The following is an 18,460-nucleotide window of genomic DNA, read 5'->3' as shown; positions in this document are numbered from 1 at the left end:
AACCCCCAACAAAATCGATAAAAGCAGATCCATACCAAGACATATTATAACTAGGGACACCTGGGTATCTGCCTTCGGCTCAGGGCGTGATCCCAGGATCCTGGGATGAGTTCCACATCGAGCTCACTGCAGGGAGCCTACTTCTCCCTCTATGTCTCTGACTCTCTCTGTGTTTTTTATGAATAAATAAAGAAAATCTTTTTTTTTAAAGACATATTGTAACTAAAATGACAAAATATAGTAATAAAAAGTCCTAAAAGGAGCAAGACAAAAAACAATTACATAAAAGGAACCACATAAGACTATCAGCAGGGGCAGCCCTGGTGGCTCAGTGGTTTAGTGCTGCTTCAGCCCAGGGCCTGATCCTAGAGACCTGGAATCGAGTCCCATGTCAGGCTTCCTGCATGGAACCTGCTTCTCCCTCTGCCTGTGTCTCTGCCTCTCTCTCTCTCTCTCTCTCTCTCTCTTTGTGTTTCTCATGAATAAATAAAATCTTAAAAAAAAAAAAAAAAAGACTATCAGCAGATTTTTCAGCATAATCCTTCCAAGCCAGAAAGGAGTGGCATGATATATTCAAAGTGCTGAATGAGAAAAATCTGCAGCCAATAATATTTAGCAAGGCTATCATTCAGGATAGATGGACAGATAAAGGGTTTCCCAAACAAAAACTAAACGAGTTCATGACCACAAAACCAGCCCTGAAAGAATTATTAAAGGGGACTCTTTGAGTGGAAAGGAAAAACCAACATGACAGAAATGAAGGTAGGAAACACAGAAGCAGTAACAATGAATATTTCTGAAAAAATCATTCAGGGAACTCACAAAATAAAATGATGTAATATATGACACCATATACCTAAAATGTGGGGAGAAGTAAAGAATGGGTTCGAACTTAAATGATCATCAACTTAATAGAGACTGCTATATGCAGATGTTATATACAAACCTAATGGTAATCACAAGTCAAAAACCACTAATAAATACGCAAAGAATAAAGAGAAAGAAATCCAAATATATCACTTAACAAACCCAACAAACCATGAAAGAAAGACAAAAAAGATCAGAGAAAATCTTCAGAAACCACAAAACAAGTAATAAAATGGCAATAAATACGTATCTACCAGGGACACCTGGGGGGCTCAGTGGTTGAGCATCTGCCTTTGGCTTGGGTTGTGATCCCAGGGTCGTGGAATCAAATCCCGCATCAGGCTCCCTGTGGGAAGTCTCCTTCTCTCTCTGCCTATGTCTCTGCTTCTCTCTCTGTGTGTCTCTCATGAATAAATAAATAAAATCTTTAAAAAATATGTATCTATAAATAATTACTTTGAATATAAGTGGACTAAATGGGGCAGCCCAGGTGGCTCAGCAGTTTAGCGCCACCTTCAGCCCAGGGCCTGATCCTGGAGACCTGGGATTGAGTCCCACATCAGGCTCCCTGCATGGAGCCTGCTTCTCCCTCTGCCTGTGTCTCTCTGCCCCTCTCTCTCTGTGTGTGTGTTTCTCTCATGAATAAATAAAATCTTTTAAAATTAAATAAATAAATAAATGGACTAAATGCTCCAGTCAAAAGACATAGGATGACAGGATGGAAAAAGCAACAACAACCGAGATCCATCTATATGCTGCCTTGTACAAGAGATCATTTAGAGGCCTAAACATACCTGCAGATAGTGAGGGAATAAAGAATTATTTAACATGCAAGTGGATGTCAAAAGAAAGCTGGAGTAGAAATACTTTTATTGGACAAAATAGACTTTAAAACAAAGACTAGGGAATCCCTGGGTGGCTCAGTGGTTTAGCGCCAGCCTTTGGCCCAGGGTGTGATCCTGGAGCCCTGGGATCGAGTCCCGCGTCGAGCTCCCTGTATGGAGCGTGCTTCTTCCTCTGCCTGTGTCTCTGCCTCTCTCTCTCTCTCTTCTGTGTCTTTCACGAATAAATAAGTAAAATCTTTAAAAAATAAAAAAATAGGGCAGCCCCGGTGGTGCAGCGGTTTAGCGCCACCTGCAGCCCAGGGTCTGATCCCAGAGACCTGGGATCGAGTCCCGCGTCAGGCTTCCTGCATGGAGCCTGCTTCTCCCTCTGCCTGTGTCTCTGCTTCTCTCTGTGTGTCTCTATGAATAAATAAATAAAATCTTAAAAATAAATAAATAAATAAAAATAAAAAATAAAAAAATAAAACAAAGACTATAGGGGTGCCTGCGCAGCTCAGTTAGTTAAGCATCCAACTCTTGATATTAGCTCAGGTCTTGATCTCACAGTTCTAAGTTCAGGCCTTGTGTTGGGCTCCACACTGTGCATGGAGCCTATTTTAAATATAAAAGAAAATAGGGGATCCCTGGGTGGCGCAGCGGTTTCGCGCCTGCCTTTGGCCCAGGGCGCGATCTTGGAGACCTGGGATCGAGTCCCACGTCGGGCTCCCGGTGCATGGAGCCTGCTTCTCCTTCTGCCTATGTCTCTGCGCCTCTCTCTGTGACTATCATAAAAAAATAAATAAATAAATTGTTTTAAAAAATAAAAAGAGTAAATAAATAAGTAAACAACAAAACAAAAACTACAAGAGACAAAGGACACTATACAATAATGAAGGGGACAATCCAATAAGAAGATATAACAATTGTAAATATTTATGCACCAACTTGGAAGCACTGAAATACATAAAAGTAAACATAAAGGAACTGATCGAAAATAATATAGTAATAGTAGTGGACTTTATACCCCATTTATATCAATGGACAGATCATCTAAACAGAAAATCAACAAGGAAACAATGGCTTTGAATGACACAATGAACCAGATGTTTAAAACAGATGTATTCAGAATATTCCATCCAAAAAAAGAATACACATTCTTTTCAGGTGCACATGGAACATTCTCCAAATAGATCATATATTAGGCTATCAATCATGCCCCAATAAATTTTTTTTTATTTTTAAAATGTTTTATTATTGATGTAAATAGCTTCTGAGTACCAATTTTTTTTAATTTTTTATTTATTTATTTATGATAGTCACAGAGAGAGAGAGAGGCAGAGACACAGGCAGAGGGAGAAGCAGGCTCCATGCACCGGGAGCCTGACGTGGGATTCGATCCCGGGTCTCCAGGATCGCGCCCTGGGCCAAAGGCAGGCGCCAAACCGCTGCACCACCCAGGGATCCCCATGCCCCCATAAATTAAAGAAAGATCAAAGTCATACCATGCATCTTTTCTGACCACAATGCTATGAAACTAGAAGTCAACTACAAGAAAAAATTGGGAAAGACCACAAATAGATGGTGGTTAAATAATATGCTAGGGGCAGCCTGGGTGGCTCATGAGTTAGTGCCGCCTTCAGCCCAAGGCATGATCCTGGAGTCCCGGGATTGAGTCCAACATCAAGCTCCCTGCATGGAGCCTGCTTCTCACTCTGCCTGTGTCTCTGCCTCTCTCTCTCTCTATCAGTGTCTCTCATGAATAAATAAATAAAATATTTTATAAATAAATAATATGCTATTAAATAATAAATGAGTCAAGCAGGAAATAAAAGAAGAATTTTTTTTAAGTACATGGAAACAAATGAAAATGAAAACAGAATGGTTCAAAACCTCTGGGATGCAACAAAAGCAGTGCTAAGAAGGAAATTTATAGCAATACAGGCCTCCCTCAAGAAGAAAAATCTCAAATAAACTAACCTAAAGGAGCTAGAAAAAGAACACTAAAACCTAAAACTAACAGAAGTAAGGAAATAATAAAGATTAGAGCACAAATAAATGGTATAAAAACAACAACAAAAACAATAGAGCAGATCAATGAAATCAGGAGCTGGTTCTTTGAAAAAGTCAAGAAAATTGACAAACCTCTAGTCAGACTTATCAAGAAAAAAAGAAAAAAGAGTTAAATAAAATCACAATTAAGAGAAGAAATAATGACCAATACCAGAGAAATACAAACAATCGTTACAAGAATAGTATGAAAAACTATATGCCAGGCAGCCCCGGTGGCTTAGTGGTGTAGTGCCACCTTCAGCCCAGGGCGTGATCGTGGAGACCCAGGATCAAGTCCGAAGTTGGGCTCCCTGCATGGAGCCTGCTTCTCCCTCTGCCTGTGTCTCTGCCTCTCTCTCTATGTGTGTCTCATGAATAAATAAATAAAACTTAAAAAAAAAAGAAAGAAAGAAAGAAAGAAAGAAAGAAAGAAAGAAAGAAAGAAAGAAAGAAAGAAAGAAAGAAAAGCTAGAGGCATCACAATTCCATACTTCAAATTATATTACAAAACTGGAGTAATCAAAACAGTATGGCATTGGCACAAAAATAGATACATAGATCAATAGAACAGAATAGAAAACCCAGAAATAAACCCACAATTATATGGTCAATTAATCTTTGACAAAGCAGGAATGAATATCCCACAGGAAAAAGACAGTCTCCAAAAATGATGTTGGGAAAACTAGACAGCAACATGCGAAAGAATATAACTGGGCCATTTTCTTACACCATACACAAAAATAAATTCAAAATGGATTAAAGACCTACATGTTATACCTGAAGCCACAAAATCCTGGAAAAGAACACAAGCAGTAATTTTCTGATATTACCCAATCAAAAATAAATATTGGGAAAAAATATTAGGACTATATCAAAATAAAAAGATTCCACACAGAAGGAAAGCAATCAACAAAACCAAAAGGCAGCCTACTGAATGGAAGAAGAGATTTGCAAATGATATTTCAAATAAATGGTTAGTATCCAAAATATATAAAGAACCTATAAAACTCAACACCCAAAAACACAAAGCAAATAATTCAATTAAAAATGCTCAGAAGACATGCACAGACATCTCTCCAAAAAAGACATACAGACAACAGACAAATGAAAAGATGCTCATCATCACTCATCATCAGGGAAATGCAAATCAAAACCACAATAAGATATCGCTTCACACCAGTAAGAATGGCTAAAATAAAAAACACAAGATGGTCACCAGGGTGGCTTAGTCCATTAAGTGTCTGCCTTCGGCTCAGATCATGATCCTGACATTGTGGGATCAAGCACACATCAGGCTCCCTGCTCAGTGGGAAGTCTGCTTCTCCCTCTGCCCTCTGCCTGCAGCTTCCCTGCTTGTACTGTCTCTGTCAAATAAATAAATATTAAAAAAGAAAAAAAAGCAGATGTTAATATAACTACCTCAAAATTCCACAAAGACAAACTCATGTACATTATAATAAATAGGGAAAGGGGTTATAAGGGAAAGGAGGGAAAATGAGCAGGAAAAATTAGAGAGGGTGACAAAACATGAGACACCTAACTCTGGGAAACGAACAAGGGGTAGTGGAAGGGGAGGCAGGCAGGGGGATGGGGTGACTGGGTGATGGGCACTGAGGTGGGCACTTGATGAGATGAGCACTGGATGTTATACTATATGTTGGCAAACTGAACTTCAATAAAAAAAATATTTTAAAAACTCGGGGATTTACCCCAAAGATTCAGATGCCATGAAACGCCGGGACACCTGTACCCCGATGTTTATAGCAGCAATGTCCACAATAGCCAAACTGTGGAAGGAGCCTTGGTGTCCATCGAAAGATGAATAGATAAAGAAGATGTGGTTTATGTATACAATGGAATATTCCTCAGCCATTAGGAATGACAAATACCCACCATTTGCTTCAATGTGGATGGAACTGGAAGGTATGATGCTGAGTGAAGTAAGTCAATCGGAGAAGGACAAACAGTGTATGTTCTCATTCATTTGGGGAATATAAGTAATAGTGAAAGGGAATATAAGGGAAGGGAGAAGAAATGTGTTGGAAATATCAGAAAGGGAGACAGAACATAAAGACTCCTAACTCTGGGAAACGAACCTGGGGTGGTGGAAGGGGAGGAGGACGGGGGGTGGGGATGACTGGGTGACGGGCACTGAGGGGGGCACTTGATGGGATGAGCACTGGTGTTATTCTGTATGTTGGTAAATTGAACACCAATAAAAAATAAATTTATTTAAAAAATAAATTTAAAAACCTCATGTACAACACATATATGATAAATCATCTTTGAATCATGACTCAAAATATAGAGACAGCATAAAAAAAAAGAACATTTAGATAACATGAGACATCCAAAATACATTTTTTTTCTCTCTAAACAATGAACTTTTCCGGGATTTCTGGGTGGCGCAGTGGTTTGGCACCTGCCTTCGGCCCAGGGCATAATCCTGGAGTCCCGGCATCAAGTCCCGGAATCGAGTTCCACATCAGGCTTCCTACATGGGGCCTGCTTCTCCCTCTGCCTGTGTCTCTGCCTCTCTCTATCTGTGTCACTCATGAATAAATAAATAAAGTCTTAAAAAAACAAAAAACAAAAAACAGGGCAGCCAGGTGGCTCAGTGGTTTAGCACCACCTTCAGTCCAGGGCCTGATCCTGGAGACCCAGGATGGAGTCCCACATCAGGCCCTCTGCATAGAGCCTGCTTCTCCCTCTGCCTGTGTTTCTGCCTCTCTCTCTCTCTCTCTCTCTCTCTCTCTCATGAATAAATAAATAAAATCCTTTTTAAAAAGGTATTATTAAAAAAAAAAACAATGAACTTTTCAAGAATTCTTTTTACAAAACTACCTCATGGTTTGGTATCTGTGAAAGCTAATGCTTTTTAAAGCTTTTAGAAATGATTGTAATAGATTATCTTCCACCATTTCAGTAGTGGAAGAGAAAGGATTTTTGAAATTTGCCAAAGCTGGGATCCCTGGGTGGCGCAGCGGTTTGGTGCCTGCCTTTGGCCGAGGGCGTGATCCTGGAGACCCGGGATCGAATCCCACATCAGGCTCCTGGTTCATGGAGCCTGCTTCTCCCTCTGCCTGTGTCTCTGCCTCTCTCTCTCTCTCTCTCTGTGACTATCATAAATAAATAAAAATTAAAAAAAAAAAAAAAAGAAATTTGCCAAAGCTATGGATTCTATTTTTTTGTTGCTGTTAATGGTAGCAAAGCAAGGATTATTGAATGATAGTGAAGCAAAGTTTATTGAGTGATAGTACAAAGTTCCCAAAGAGGGAGGAAAGCCGAGAGTGTTGCCCTAAGCTATGGATTCTAAATATTGATTTATTTAAGAAAACATTCCCAAAACCTTTTTCCTGGTTTATATTTTGTTATGCACAAAAAGATTCATGAAAATGTTAAATGTATTCCCAAAATATACGGTGTGACATTTGGACACAAGATTGGAACAATTAACCTTGATTTTTTAGGTGTAACAATACAGAAGATAACCTTCCTTACTTGATGAAAGATTCTTGTGTCTCACACAGTGAATCTGACCATGAGAAATATTTATGGAATATAAAATCAGTAGGCAAAGGCACAAAATTATCATTGACTATACAACAAATATGGTAAAGGCTATGAGCACAAACATATTGTAGTTTGTTTACATCCTTCAGTTTTATATTTAGAAAATGGCTATAGCTTTAAAAGTTGTAATAATGGGGCTCCTAGGTGTGGGTCAGTCAGTTAAGCATCTACCTTCCACTCAGGTCCTGATCTCAAGATTCTGGGATGGAGCTCTGCACCCGAGCAGGAAGCCTGCTCCTCCCTCTCCTGCTCCCCCTGCTTGTGCTCTCTCTCACTCTCTGTCAAATAAGTAAAACCTTTTTTAAAAAGTTGTAATAAAAAATGACGGGCTGCAAGCAGAAAGGTTGTAGACTACTTCCATAATCTTTCTACAGCCAATGTCAAATTATACAATACACAAGAGATTGTGAAATTGCCACATGCATATATATATATACAAGATATTTAAACAAGGTGGAAAGTAGCTATTATATCTCTCAAAGGTTGATCGATAAGGCCTTAATTTTGTATTTCTCAGAGAACATTACCAACATAACAAGACCTGTTAATAACCAATAGCTGGTTACATAGAAAGCGGTTTGTTTATTGGAACTTGCTGAATAAATTGATGTGCCTTAAGAGTGTAAGTATTGGGACGCCTGGGTGGCTCAGTGGTTGAGCGTCTGCATTCGGCTCAGGGCAAGATCCCAGAGTCCCACATCGGGCTCCCCGCATGGAGCCTGCTTCTCCCTCTGCCTGTGTCTCTGCCTCTCTCTCTCTCTCTCTCTGTCTCTCATGAATAAATAAATAAAGTATTTAAAAAGTGCAGGCTCCACTGGGTGTTATTCTATATGTTGGCAAATTGAACACCAATAAAAAATAAATTTATTATTAAAAATAAAAATAAATAAAGCTAAGAATTTGCTTTTAAAAAAAAAAAATGCAGGCTCCATGTGGGGAGCCCAACGTGGGACTGGATCCCGGGTCTCCAGGATCAGGCCCTGGGCTGAAGACGGCGCTAAACCGCTGAGCCACGGGGCTGTCCGATAAAATATTTGTTTTTATTTTTTTTTATTTATTTATGATAGTCACACACACACAGAGAGAGAGAGAGAGAGAGAGAGAGAGGCAGAGACATAGGCAGAGGGAGAAGCAGGCCCCATGCACCGGGAGCCCGACGTGGGATTCGATCCCGAGTCTCCAGGATCGCGCCCTGGGCCAAAGGCAGGCGCCAAACCGCTGCGCCACCCAGGGATCCTAAAATATTTGTTTTTAAAAAGAGTGTTTCCTGCAAGACTATTCCTTTTTTTTTTTTTTTTTTTTATGCATGAGAGAGAGAGAGAGAGAGAGAGCGCGGCAGAGACACAGGCAGAGGGAGAAGCAAGCTCCATGCAGGGAGCGCGACATGGGACTCAATCCTGGGTCTCCAGGATCAGGCCCTGGGCTGAAGGCGACGCTAAACCGCTGAGCCACCAGGGCTGCCCTGCAAGACTATTCCTGCTGAAAACATCTTCCTTCGATTCTACTCCAGGGAAGACGCTGAAATTGGTGTGCATACAAGGAAAGCTAAGATACAGATGGAAACTTTGGTTACTTTCTTAACTTGAAAAGTAAATTTAAATTGCTTCAGTGTTGTATTTCTAGATCCAAACTTTAAGGACAAATTTTTCTGTAGTGATTGTGTATCAAGAACAGACCAGAATATTAGAATTTAAAAATACAAATACAACCATCTTAAATCTGCTTCTGAAAATATCATGTATCTTCTCGAAAGTACACAAAACTTCAGTGGATGAAATTGTTTCAATGGAATCTTGTCATGGCCTAAGAAGTTATCAAGGTCAAGAATTAAAAAGGGGGGATCCCTGGGTGGCGCAGTGGTTTGGCGCCTGCCTTTGGCCCAGGGCGCGATCCTGGAGACCCGGGATCGAATCCCACATCAGGCTCCCGGTGCATGGAGCCTGCTTCTCCCTCCGCCTGTGTCTCTGCCTCTCTCTCTCTCTCTCTCTGTGACTATCATAAATAAATAAAAAATTAAAAAAAAAAAAAAAAGAATTAAAAAGGGGAGTAGCCCTGGTGGTGCAGCGGTTTGGTGCCGCCTGCAGCCTGGGGTGTGATCCTGGAGACACGGGATTAAGTCCCACATCAGGCTCCCTGCATGGAGCCTGCTTCTCCCTCTGTCTGTGTCTCTGCCTCTCTCTCTGTGTCTATGAATAAATAAATAAAATCTTAAAAAAAAAAAAAGAATTAAAAAGGAACAAAGTATCATAATTTCCTATTAGAGGAAGAAACACAATAAATTGGTGACAGCACTACCATATCATGCCAGCAGAAGTAGCCTTACTACCATGAAGCTCAGTTGAAAATATTTTATTTATTTAATTAATTAATTTATTTTTTTGAAAATATTTTATTTAGTAATGCAAATGAGCCGGTTTAATGGCCTTAAAAGCCTCCAGCAGTCGCCAGAGTTGAGACATCACTGTTCCTGTCTTAGAAGGTCAAACTTTAATATTTTAACTACTGCGTTTTTAACAATAAAATCATAGAAATGAATTTGCTTTCTAAGAAGGTTTGTGGGGTTTTTTTTTCTTTTCTTTCTACAAGTTCATTATGTTATGGTAACATTTGCATTTAGAAAATAGCAATTTTTAACTAGCACGCTTTCATCATTTGGCCAAAATATATTTTCAGGCTGACTTCAAACTACCGGTATAGCTAGCAGTCTAAAATAAGAAACAGCTTGCGTGCTCAGAGCAGGTGCCCCACCAGGATGGTTCTCATACTTTTGTGATTTGTTACTTTGGCTGTGATGGACATGGGCTTGATTCACTTGTTGAAGTACAGGCTTGGGAGGATTTCCACTCCTGTTGAGCTGAAAGGAGGACTGTGCTAGAAACTCAGGGTTATGTGGTTATCGTAGCTGCAAGCACACACTGGTTTTGTCAACCTGAAACACGCAACCTCCAGAGGTAACTTAACGCTCGCTGGGCTCGCTCTCTCCTGCGCACTAGCACAGACCCAGCAAGCCACAACTTCAATAATCCGAGGGGTGAAGACGACTGTCGATTTAAGTTTTGGTCCCAACCGGGCCAGGCGGGTCTTCGCCTCGCTAGCCACATTTGCTACTTCTGCAAAAGACGAACGTCTCTCGGTCACAGACTGGGCCCCTAGCACAATGCACCAGCCCTCCCCCGCCGGTTGAGCACTCGCACTCCGCCCATTGCCCCCTTTGCAAGCCGGGCGCCCTCCCGCCGGAGCGCCTCCCTTCGGGCGGTGCCCGCTCACCGGGCCTTCAGGAAGAAACGCGCTCCCCCAGAAAGAGCCCGGGTTGGGGGCTGGGCCCCAAGCCCCGTTCCGCTCAAGGCTGGGGGGGCGGGGCGGGTGGGTGACCAAACAGCCCTCGGGCGCGGCGCCTCCACCGCCGGGGCGGAAGCGGCCGCCGGGCCGGCAGGGGGCGCGCTGCGGCGGCGGCGGGCGGGCGGGCCTGCGGGGCGTCTAGGCCGGAGCCGTTCCCAGGGCGCGCTCGGTGCCCATACAGCGCCAGCTGAGGGGCCGCTGCGGGCCGAGCGCCGCTAAGCCTGCCCGCCCCCTGGTTCCACCGGCCGCCGCCGTGCCTCCGCTGCGTCCCCGCGCCCCGAGCAGCCGCGCGAGCCCGGGCGGGGAAGGCAGGGCCGAGAGGCGGGGGTCGGCCTGCGTGGGGCCGCGCGGCGGCAGCGGCGACGACTCCAGCGACTCCGGAGACTCCGGGCGGGACAGCGCGGGGCCATGGCCGAGGCGGCCCCGGCTCCGGTAAGGGCGGCCCTGGTGCCGAGCGCTGCGAGCCCGGGACCGGCGGGGCGCTAGGGCGCTGCGCCGCGGACCCGCAGGGCCCCGGAGCACCGGCGCTGCGGGGTCCCGCTGAGCGGGAGGGGCCCGAGGCTCCGGGGGGGACGCGGACGCCGAGCTCGCGGCTGGGAGGGCGCCCCCTCCCCCATCGCCAAGTCCCCGCGCGGCGGGTGCGAGCCCCAGGGCGCCCCCTCCCCGTTTGGACGTGTGGGGCGGAGGGCGCATGTTCCGCTCCTCAAAAAGGAGTGAGAGCAGAGGGGCTCGGCCCCCCTACGGCCGCGGCCCGGGCCAGACGCTCGGTCTGGTGTTTGGCTCGGCCATACTCGGCGCGGAGTCCCGGCGGAACATCCCGGTGGGTGCTGCACCTGAGCCTCGCGCAGCCGCAGATGCCGCCGGCGGGAGGAGGGCCTGCGGGAGCGCCGGGGGTCTGACCGCGCCCGCCAGGCCGGAGGCCGCTGTGCCCGAGCGGCGCGGGTTCCGAGGGTGGGAGCAGCTTCCGTGTGTTTATTCATTCCGCGGCTGTTTCCCGCAGGCCCGCAGCCTGCCAGGCGGTCTCCCAGCTGCTGGGGCCGCACAGACGCCCGAGAGAGGCCCTGCGCACGGGAGCCACGGAGCATGCCGTGGGATTGTCAGCTAGGAAGGAAGCCTTTGGTCACCCCAAGGAGAGCCGCTTCAGGGGGTCAGGGGCCCGAATGGGCAGTTGAGGAGTGCCTGGAATGAGAAGGAAGGGAAAAGAGGGAACAGTAGCAGTGAGGTGAGTAGAGCAGAGGGGAACACCGCCTCTGCCCTGGGACCTGTTTTCCTTTTTTTCCGATTTTTAATATGGTAGAGATGATCACGTCTCTATGCCAACCTTATCTAAGAAATATGATGGAAACTACAAATAGAACTTTAAATTTTCTAGTAGTCACATTCGAAAAGTAAGGAATTGTTGGAATTAGTCTTAATGTATTTTATTTAACCCAATGGTTACAAAATATTTCAGTGGGTAACCAATATGAAGAACTTAATGAAATTTTACATTTTCCCCCATACTAAGTGTGCAAAATCTGGTGTGTACTTTATCCTAACTGCACATCCCAATCAAAATAACCACATTTCAAGTGCTCAGTAGCCACACGTGGCCACCCTAATGAATAGTGCTGGTCTGTCTTACAAGAATCAGGAGAGATTGAAATACCATAAAATAAGAGAAAAGAACAATGTCCCTAAAAACGTGGAAGGAGTTGGCATTCAGAGCATAAGTGGAGAGATTCGTTTTAAACAGGGTGAGAGGGATCCCTGGGTGGCGCGGCGGTTTGGCGCCTGCCTTTGGCCCAGGGCGCGATCCTGGAGACCCGGGATCGAATCCCACGTCGGGCTCCCGGTGCATGGAGCCTGCTTCTCCCTCTGCCTGTGTCTCTGCCTCTCTCTCTATCTCTCTGTGACTATCATAAATAAATAAATAAATAAAAATTTAAAAAATTAAAAAAAATAAAAATAAATAAATAAACAGGGTGAGACAGGGGATCCCTGGGTGGCGCAGCGGTTTAGCGCCTGCCTTTGGCCCAGGGCGCGGTCCTGGAGACCGGGGGTCGAATCCCACGTTGGGCTCCCGGTGCATGGAGCCTGCGTCTGTCTCTGCCTCTCTCTCTCTCTCTCTCTCTCTCTCTCTCTGTGTGTGTGACTACCATAAAAATTTAAAAAAAATTTTTTTAAAACAGGGTGAAACGGTATCCCTGGGTGGCGCAGCGGTTTAGCACCTGCCTTTGGCCCAGGGCTCGATCCTAGAGACCCAGGATCGAATCCCACGTCCAGCTCCCGGTGCATGGAGCCTGCTTCTCCCTCTGCCTGTGTCTCTGCCTCTCTCTCTCTCTCTCTCTCTCTCTCTCTGTGACTATCATAAATAAAAAAAAATAAAATAAACAGGGTGAAACGTTCCTGTGGGAAGGGAGAAAGCATGGATTAAGTCAGTGACAAGTTTGAAGTGGGAAGGGGTGTGGGAGAAAATGGAGAAAGTTAAAAGAGTTTCAGTTTCATTACTCCAGTTTTCTTCTCAAAGGAGGAGGCCTGTCCCCCCGGAATTGAGGGATTCTGCAGTGGACCAGAGCCTGAGTGTTCATGTATGCTCCCCACACCAGCAGCATCAAAACACAGAATCTCGATTCTCCTCCCAGACCTCCTGGATCAAAGTCTGCCTTTTAGCAAAATCTCCAGATGATTTTTATTGCACATTAGTTTGAGAAGCACTGTACTAGAAGTTTAAGGAGTGTGCTGGGGGTTTGTAGTGGCCATGTTATGGAATGGGAAGAGAAGCTTGGGGGGAACCAGGCAGCACTGAATTCCTGCTGAGCCCAGAAACCAGTGGTGTTTGGTGACACTGGTTCTCTCTGCTGTGGTACTTTCTTTAGTACGGTTTAGCAGCCTGCTTACAGGAAGAGAGAAAGAACAGTTAGATCGTTTCAGAGCTGGAGCCTGTGAGGCAGAAGGGGTTGAAGGTGGTTGAAATGATCAGCTGAGGAAGAAAACAAAGCCTGGAACAGGCTTGCCAGCCTGGAGCAAAAGACATGGTCAGAGCAAGTAGCTAGTGGGCTGGAGAGATGGGAGGTTGTGGTCAGGAGGATGTTCTCAGATGCATGGAGTTGGAAGGCTCTGTAGAGGTCATTCTGGTCCAACCTCCTATTTGTTGTTGGAATTTATTTTTAATCTACTTTTTGTTTAGTAGCATTTTCAGTGACGGGACAGCCTGTAATGTTCTTGGAGAGATCTAGTTTCAAAAATTATTTATATAGGCCAGAGTTTGCCTGCCTGAAAATTCCATGTTGTTTCTAGTTCTGCCCTCTGGAGTAAAGGCAGTATAATATTAAACAAGTCTGTTCTGCCTTCTGTTTTATAGCCATCAAATATTTGACAATAGCCATCATGTTTTCTTCATACCCAGCATTCTCAATTAACTATTACTGAGTGGTATGATTGTGGTTTGTAAGCAGGGTGGTGGACAGAGCCAGAGCATAAATCAATAAAGGGCTTATCAGAGGGCAGTGAGTTCAGTGAAACCTGGAAAGATCTGGTGCCCTTAGGCCTTTTCCAGAAATAGAGGGTACAGCAGCAACCTGAGCCTCCAGACAGTTGGCTCTAGGGCCTGGCATCCCAGGGAATATGCCAGGCTGGTTCTTGATCCAGTTTCATTCATTTACTTACTTAATTCATCGCTGAACCACCAAAGCAGTTCTCTTGGCTTTCGATGCTGATGAGTCCCATTAAGATGAAGCTTATGGAGGCAGTGCGAAAACGATATTTAGAGTAATCTCAGTTGGTTAACCGGTTAACCAGTCCTCCTTTGATTTCAGTTTGCATTAGAGCTCCTTCCGACACTCAATGCCTTGTCTCATCTCTCCACTGCATGTAGACTTCTGAATGGGACTCCGAATGCCTTACGTCGCTGCAGCCCCTTCCTCTTCCCACGCCCCCAGCAGCAAATGAGTCACACCTGCAGACTGCGGCCATCTCCCTGTGGACAGTGGTGGCAGCTGTGCAGGCTATCGAGAGAAAGGTGGAGGTCCACAGCCGGCGACTCTTGCACCTAGAAGGACGGACGGGGACAGCAGAGAAGAAGCTAGCCAGCTGTGAAAAGACGGTGGCTGACCTTGGAAACCAACTGGAGGGCAAGTGGGCTGTGCTGGGGACCCTGCTGCAGGAGTATGGACTGCTGCAGAGGCGGCTGGAGAACTTGGAGAACCTGCTGAGGAACAGGAACTTCTGGATTCTGCGGCTGCCACCCGGCATTAAAGGAGATATCCCGAAGGTAATTCCCTCACTTGTTGATGGAAAGTGGTGCCCCTAGTCCTTGGACTGGGAGGAAGGGACGGTGTTGGCCAATCTGGCTAAAGGAAAGGTGAGGTGGCTTTTGTTTACCTATTTGGGAAGCATTTTGTGTAGCATTCAGTGTAGCAATAATTTGAAGTGTCAAATTCTTTCCTTTAAAAAAAAAAATTTACTTATTTGAGAGAGAGAATGAGAACAAATATGATCATGAGAGTGGGGGTGGGGGGAGGAGGAGGGAGAAGCAAGTTCCCTGCTGACTTGGGGCTCGATCCAGGACCCTGAGATCATGACCTGAGCTGAAGGCAATTGCTTAACTGGCTGAGCCACCCAGGCACCAGTGGAAAACTCTTTCCAACTCAAAGTTGACTACCTGGCAGATAGATTTTTTCCTCTTACGTTTTTTCCTACTCTTTACTGCGGAGTCACTTTTTTCTTTGTTAACCTGCTTGCCACAACCTTGATGTGGAAACTAAGTATCATTTAAATCAGCTTGTCTGAATCTGTTCTAGTTCTGGTGAAAAAAAGGAGGAAGAGGGAAGAGCTGTAGAGTAAATATAAGGGTTTGGGGCTCTCTGTAGATCTAGGATTAACGTGATCTGTCCCTTAGCATCTTTTACAGAAGTTTGCTGTGGTGCTAGGGCCTGGCCCTGCTGGAGGGAGTAGCCCACAAACCAAAAGCCATGGAATTCTTAAGCCATGTATTCTTAAGCCATGGAGTACAGCTTTGTGGCAGCTAGTTTCCTTAAGCACATACTGTTTGCTCCATATCTATATCCTAAAGGCACAGCATTGAACAATTCATTTAAGAGTCCCTGGAGCTTGTATTTTAGTGGAGAAAGAAAGATAAAATAAATACATTTAAGTGTGTAGATAAAAAATAAAAGTGCTATTTGGTGATTTATTTTATGTGGGATTTCAGAGAAGCTATCATAAAGATGCTAATATTTAGGCTGAGACTGAATGACAGGAAGGACCCAGCTGTGAGAAGATCTAGGAAAAGCTTTCTAGGCAGAACAAACGCCCAGTGCAAAGTCCTGAAGGGCATGGGGAAAGGCCCATTAACTGGTATGTAGTGAACAGATAGGCATATGCCTATTTAAGTGGGTAGGGGTCAGGTCATTCAGGGCAGTGTTTTTCAGCCCTGACTTTACATTTTGGTGGGTATCACAACTAGAGATTCGAATTTAGTGGGTCCCAGATGGGGCCTAAACATTAATAGTATTTACAGCTCCATAGTGGAGTCTAATATGCGATTGGGGATGTGAGTCACTGATGTGTAGAGGATCTGGAGGCCAAGGAGAACAATTGGTTTTATTGTAGGTGTAATGGAAAGAAAGTGAAGTGTTGTTTGTTTTTTTTAAGATTTTATTTATTTATTCATGAGAGACACAGGCAGAGGGTCTGCCTGTGTCTCTCTCTCTCTCTCTCTCTGTCTCTCTCATGAATAAATAAATAAAATCTTAAAAAAAAAAAGAAATTGAAGGTTTTTTTTTTTTTTTTTTTTTTTTAAGAAATTGAAGGTTTTAAGCAAAGGAGCTCTATCTGGTTTATATTTTGTTTTTTTGTTTTGTTTTTTTGTTTTTTTTTTTCTTTTTTTTTTTTTTTTTTAATTTTTATTTATCTATGATAGTCACAGAGAGAGAGAGAGAGGCAGAGACACAGGCAGAGGGAGAAGCAGGCTCCATGCACCGGGAGCCCAACGTGGGATTCGATCCCGGGTCTCCAGGATCGCGCCCTGGGCCAAAGGCAGGCGCCAAACCGCTGCGCCACCCAGGGATCCCTCTGGTTTATATTTTGAACAAATCACGTTGGCTGCTCTGTGGAGAGTGGGTCAAGGTGGTAAGAACAGAAGCAGTAGGCAGCTGTAATAGTGGGAGGGATGAGAGTAGGTTGGGTGAGGGTAGCAGTGGTAGAGACGAGCAGTGGACAGGTTCAGGACCTTTGGTGGAATTGATGGGTTTGGAGTTACTGATGGGAATTAGCAAATGGGGAACGAAGGACAATGATCTTTGTAAATTTACTCTATGATAATGCACCTAGAACTTAATGTTCTCAGTGCTTTAGTTATTTTCATAAGAAACCTAACTTGCCCAAGATCATATAGTTCAGAAATACAAATAATAGAGTGATATCGTTACCCATTTGGCTCCAGAGCATATGCTTTTCCTACCTCAAGTTTACTGACTCAGGCTTTTGGCTTGAAGAACCGGCTGGAATGTGGTGGCATTTACTGAGATGGGATATGTCTTGAGGAGTGGGAGGGAATGAGGACTTCTCTTTTGGCAGCAGTAGGTTTGAGATGACTGTGACATATGATGGTAAGTGGTCTCTGCCGCTCAAAGATGAGAAATATTTGGCAGTCATTGGTGCACAGATCATGTTGTAAGTCATGAGGCTGGAAGTGATTGCCTCGGGCGAGAAAGTGGAGAAGCAGGAGAAAGAGTCCAAAGACCATGCCCCGGAGCAGGAAGAGCCAGCAAAGAAGGCTGAAAAGGAATGGTCACTGAGGTGGGAACAAGACTGGAAAGTATGTGGGGTCACAGAACAAGGAAAAGCATTTGAGGAGAGAGTTGTCGTTTTGGTTCATGTTACTAAGAGGTCTAGAAAGATGAGGACAGAGTATGATTTGGCAACAGAGACCTAGCTGGTGACCTTGCCAAGAGTTCTCTTGCCCTGTGGGGAGGGTGAGGATGGGGGGGAGGGGGGTATAGAAATCTGAAAGGGGGCAAATTGAAGAGTGAGTGGGAAGAGAGAAGGATGACCGATGCCTCTGTCCAGGCATGCAGGGAGGGACATCAGCTCACATCCGACAGAGAACCTTCCCCAGTGTGTTTCACTTGTGTGTCTGCAGCCTCTCTGGGACTTCTGTGGGACAATTTAGACTAGTATTTGCCACAAAATTAGCAGAGAAGGTAAGTTAAAGTGTGTATCCATTATCTTACCTTAATAAGACATAATAATGTCTTAACATTTAGATTCTCGGGTTTTGGCTCAGGTCATGAGATGGAGCCCCATGTCAGGCTTTGTGCTCGGTGGGGAGTCTGCTTGAAAGTCTCCTTCCCCATCTCTGTCTGCCTCTCTCCCTCCCCTTCTGCTCCTCCCCCCCAAAAATAAGATCTTTTTTTGTTTTTTAAGATTTTATTTATTTATTCATGAGAGACACACACACGGGGGCGGGGGGTGGGCAGAGAAATAGACAGAGGGATAAACACTTCATGCAGGAAGCCCAATGTGGGACTTGATCCCAGAACTCCAGAATCATAACCTGAGCCAAAGGCAGACTTTCAACCACCGAGCCACCCAGGCATCCCAAATAAATAAAATCTTAAAAAAAAAAAATATGTAACCTCTCCATTTTAAACTCCGAAATCATATATAAAATAATGTGATGTTTTTTAAAGGTGTTTTTTAAAGATTTTATTTATTTATTCATGAGAGATCCAGGGAGAGAGAGAGACATAGGCAGAAGGAGAAGTAGGTTCCCTGCAGAGATTGAATCCAAGGGCCCCAGGATCACACCCTGAGCTGAAGGCAGA

General features: G+C 44.6%; 1 protein-coding gene across 1 annotated transcript in view; it reads left to right on the top strand.

Annotated features, from left to right (window-relative positions):
• Positions 1-10,796: 10,796 nt before the first annotated feature.
• Positions 10,797-18,460, top strand: part of ZNF398 (zinc finger protein 398) — a 37,529-nt gene continuing 29,865 nt past the window's right edge. Inside the window, exons 1-2 of the mRNA XM_041753136.1 lie at positions 10,797-11,084; positions 14,509-14,904. Coding sequence (XP_041609070.1) covers positions 11,061-11,084; positions 14,509-14,904 — 420 coding nt within the window. The 5' untranslated portion in view covers positions 10,797-11,060. The remainder of the gene's footprint in view (positions 11,085-14,508; positions 14,905-18,460) is intronic.

The sequence above is a fragment of the Vulpes lagopus genome, chromosome 4 (genome assembly GCF_018345385.1).
Source record: "Vulpes lagopus strain Blue_001 chromosome 4, ASM1834538v1, whole genome shotgun sequence".
NCBI classification, from domain to species: Eukaryota; Metazoa; Chordata; class Mammalia; order Carnivora; family Canidae; genus Vulpes; species Vulpes lagopus.
This window is presented reverse-complemented; position numbering and strand designations above follow the sequence as displayed.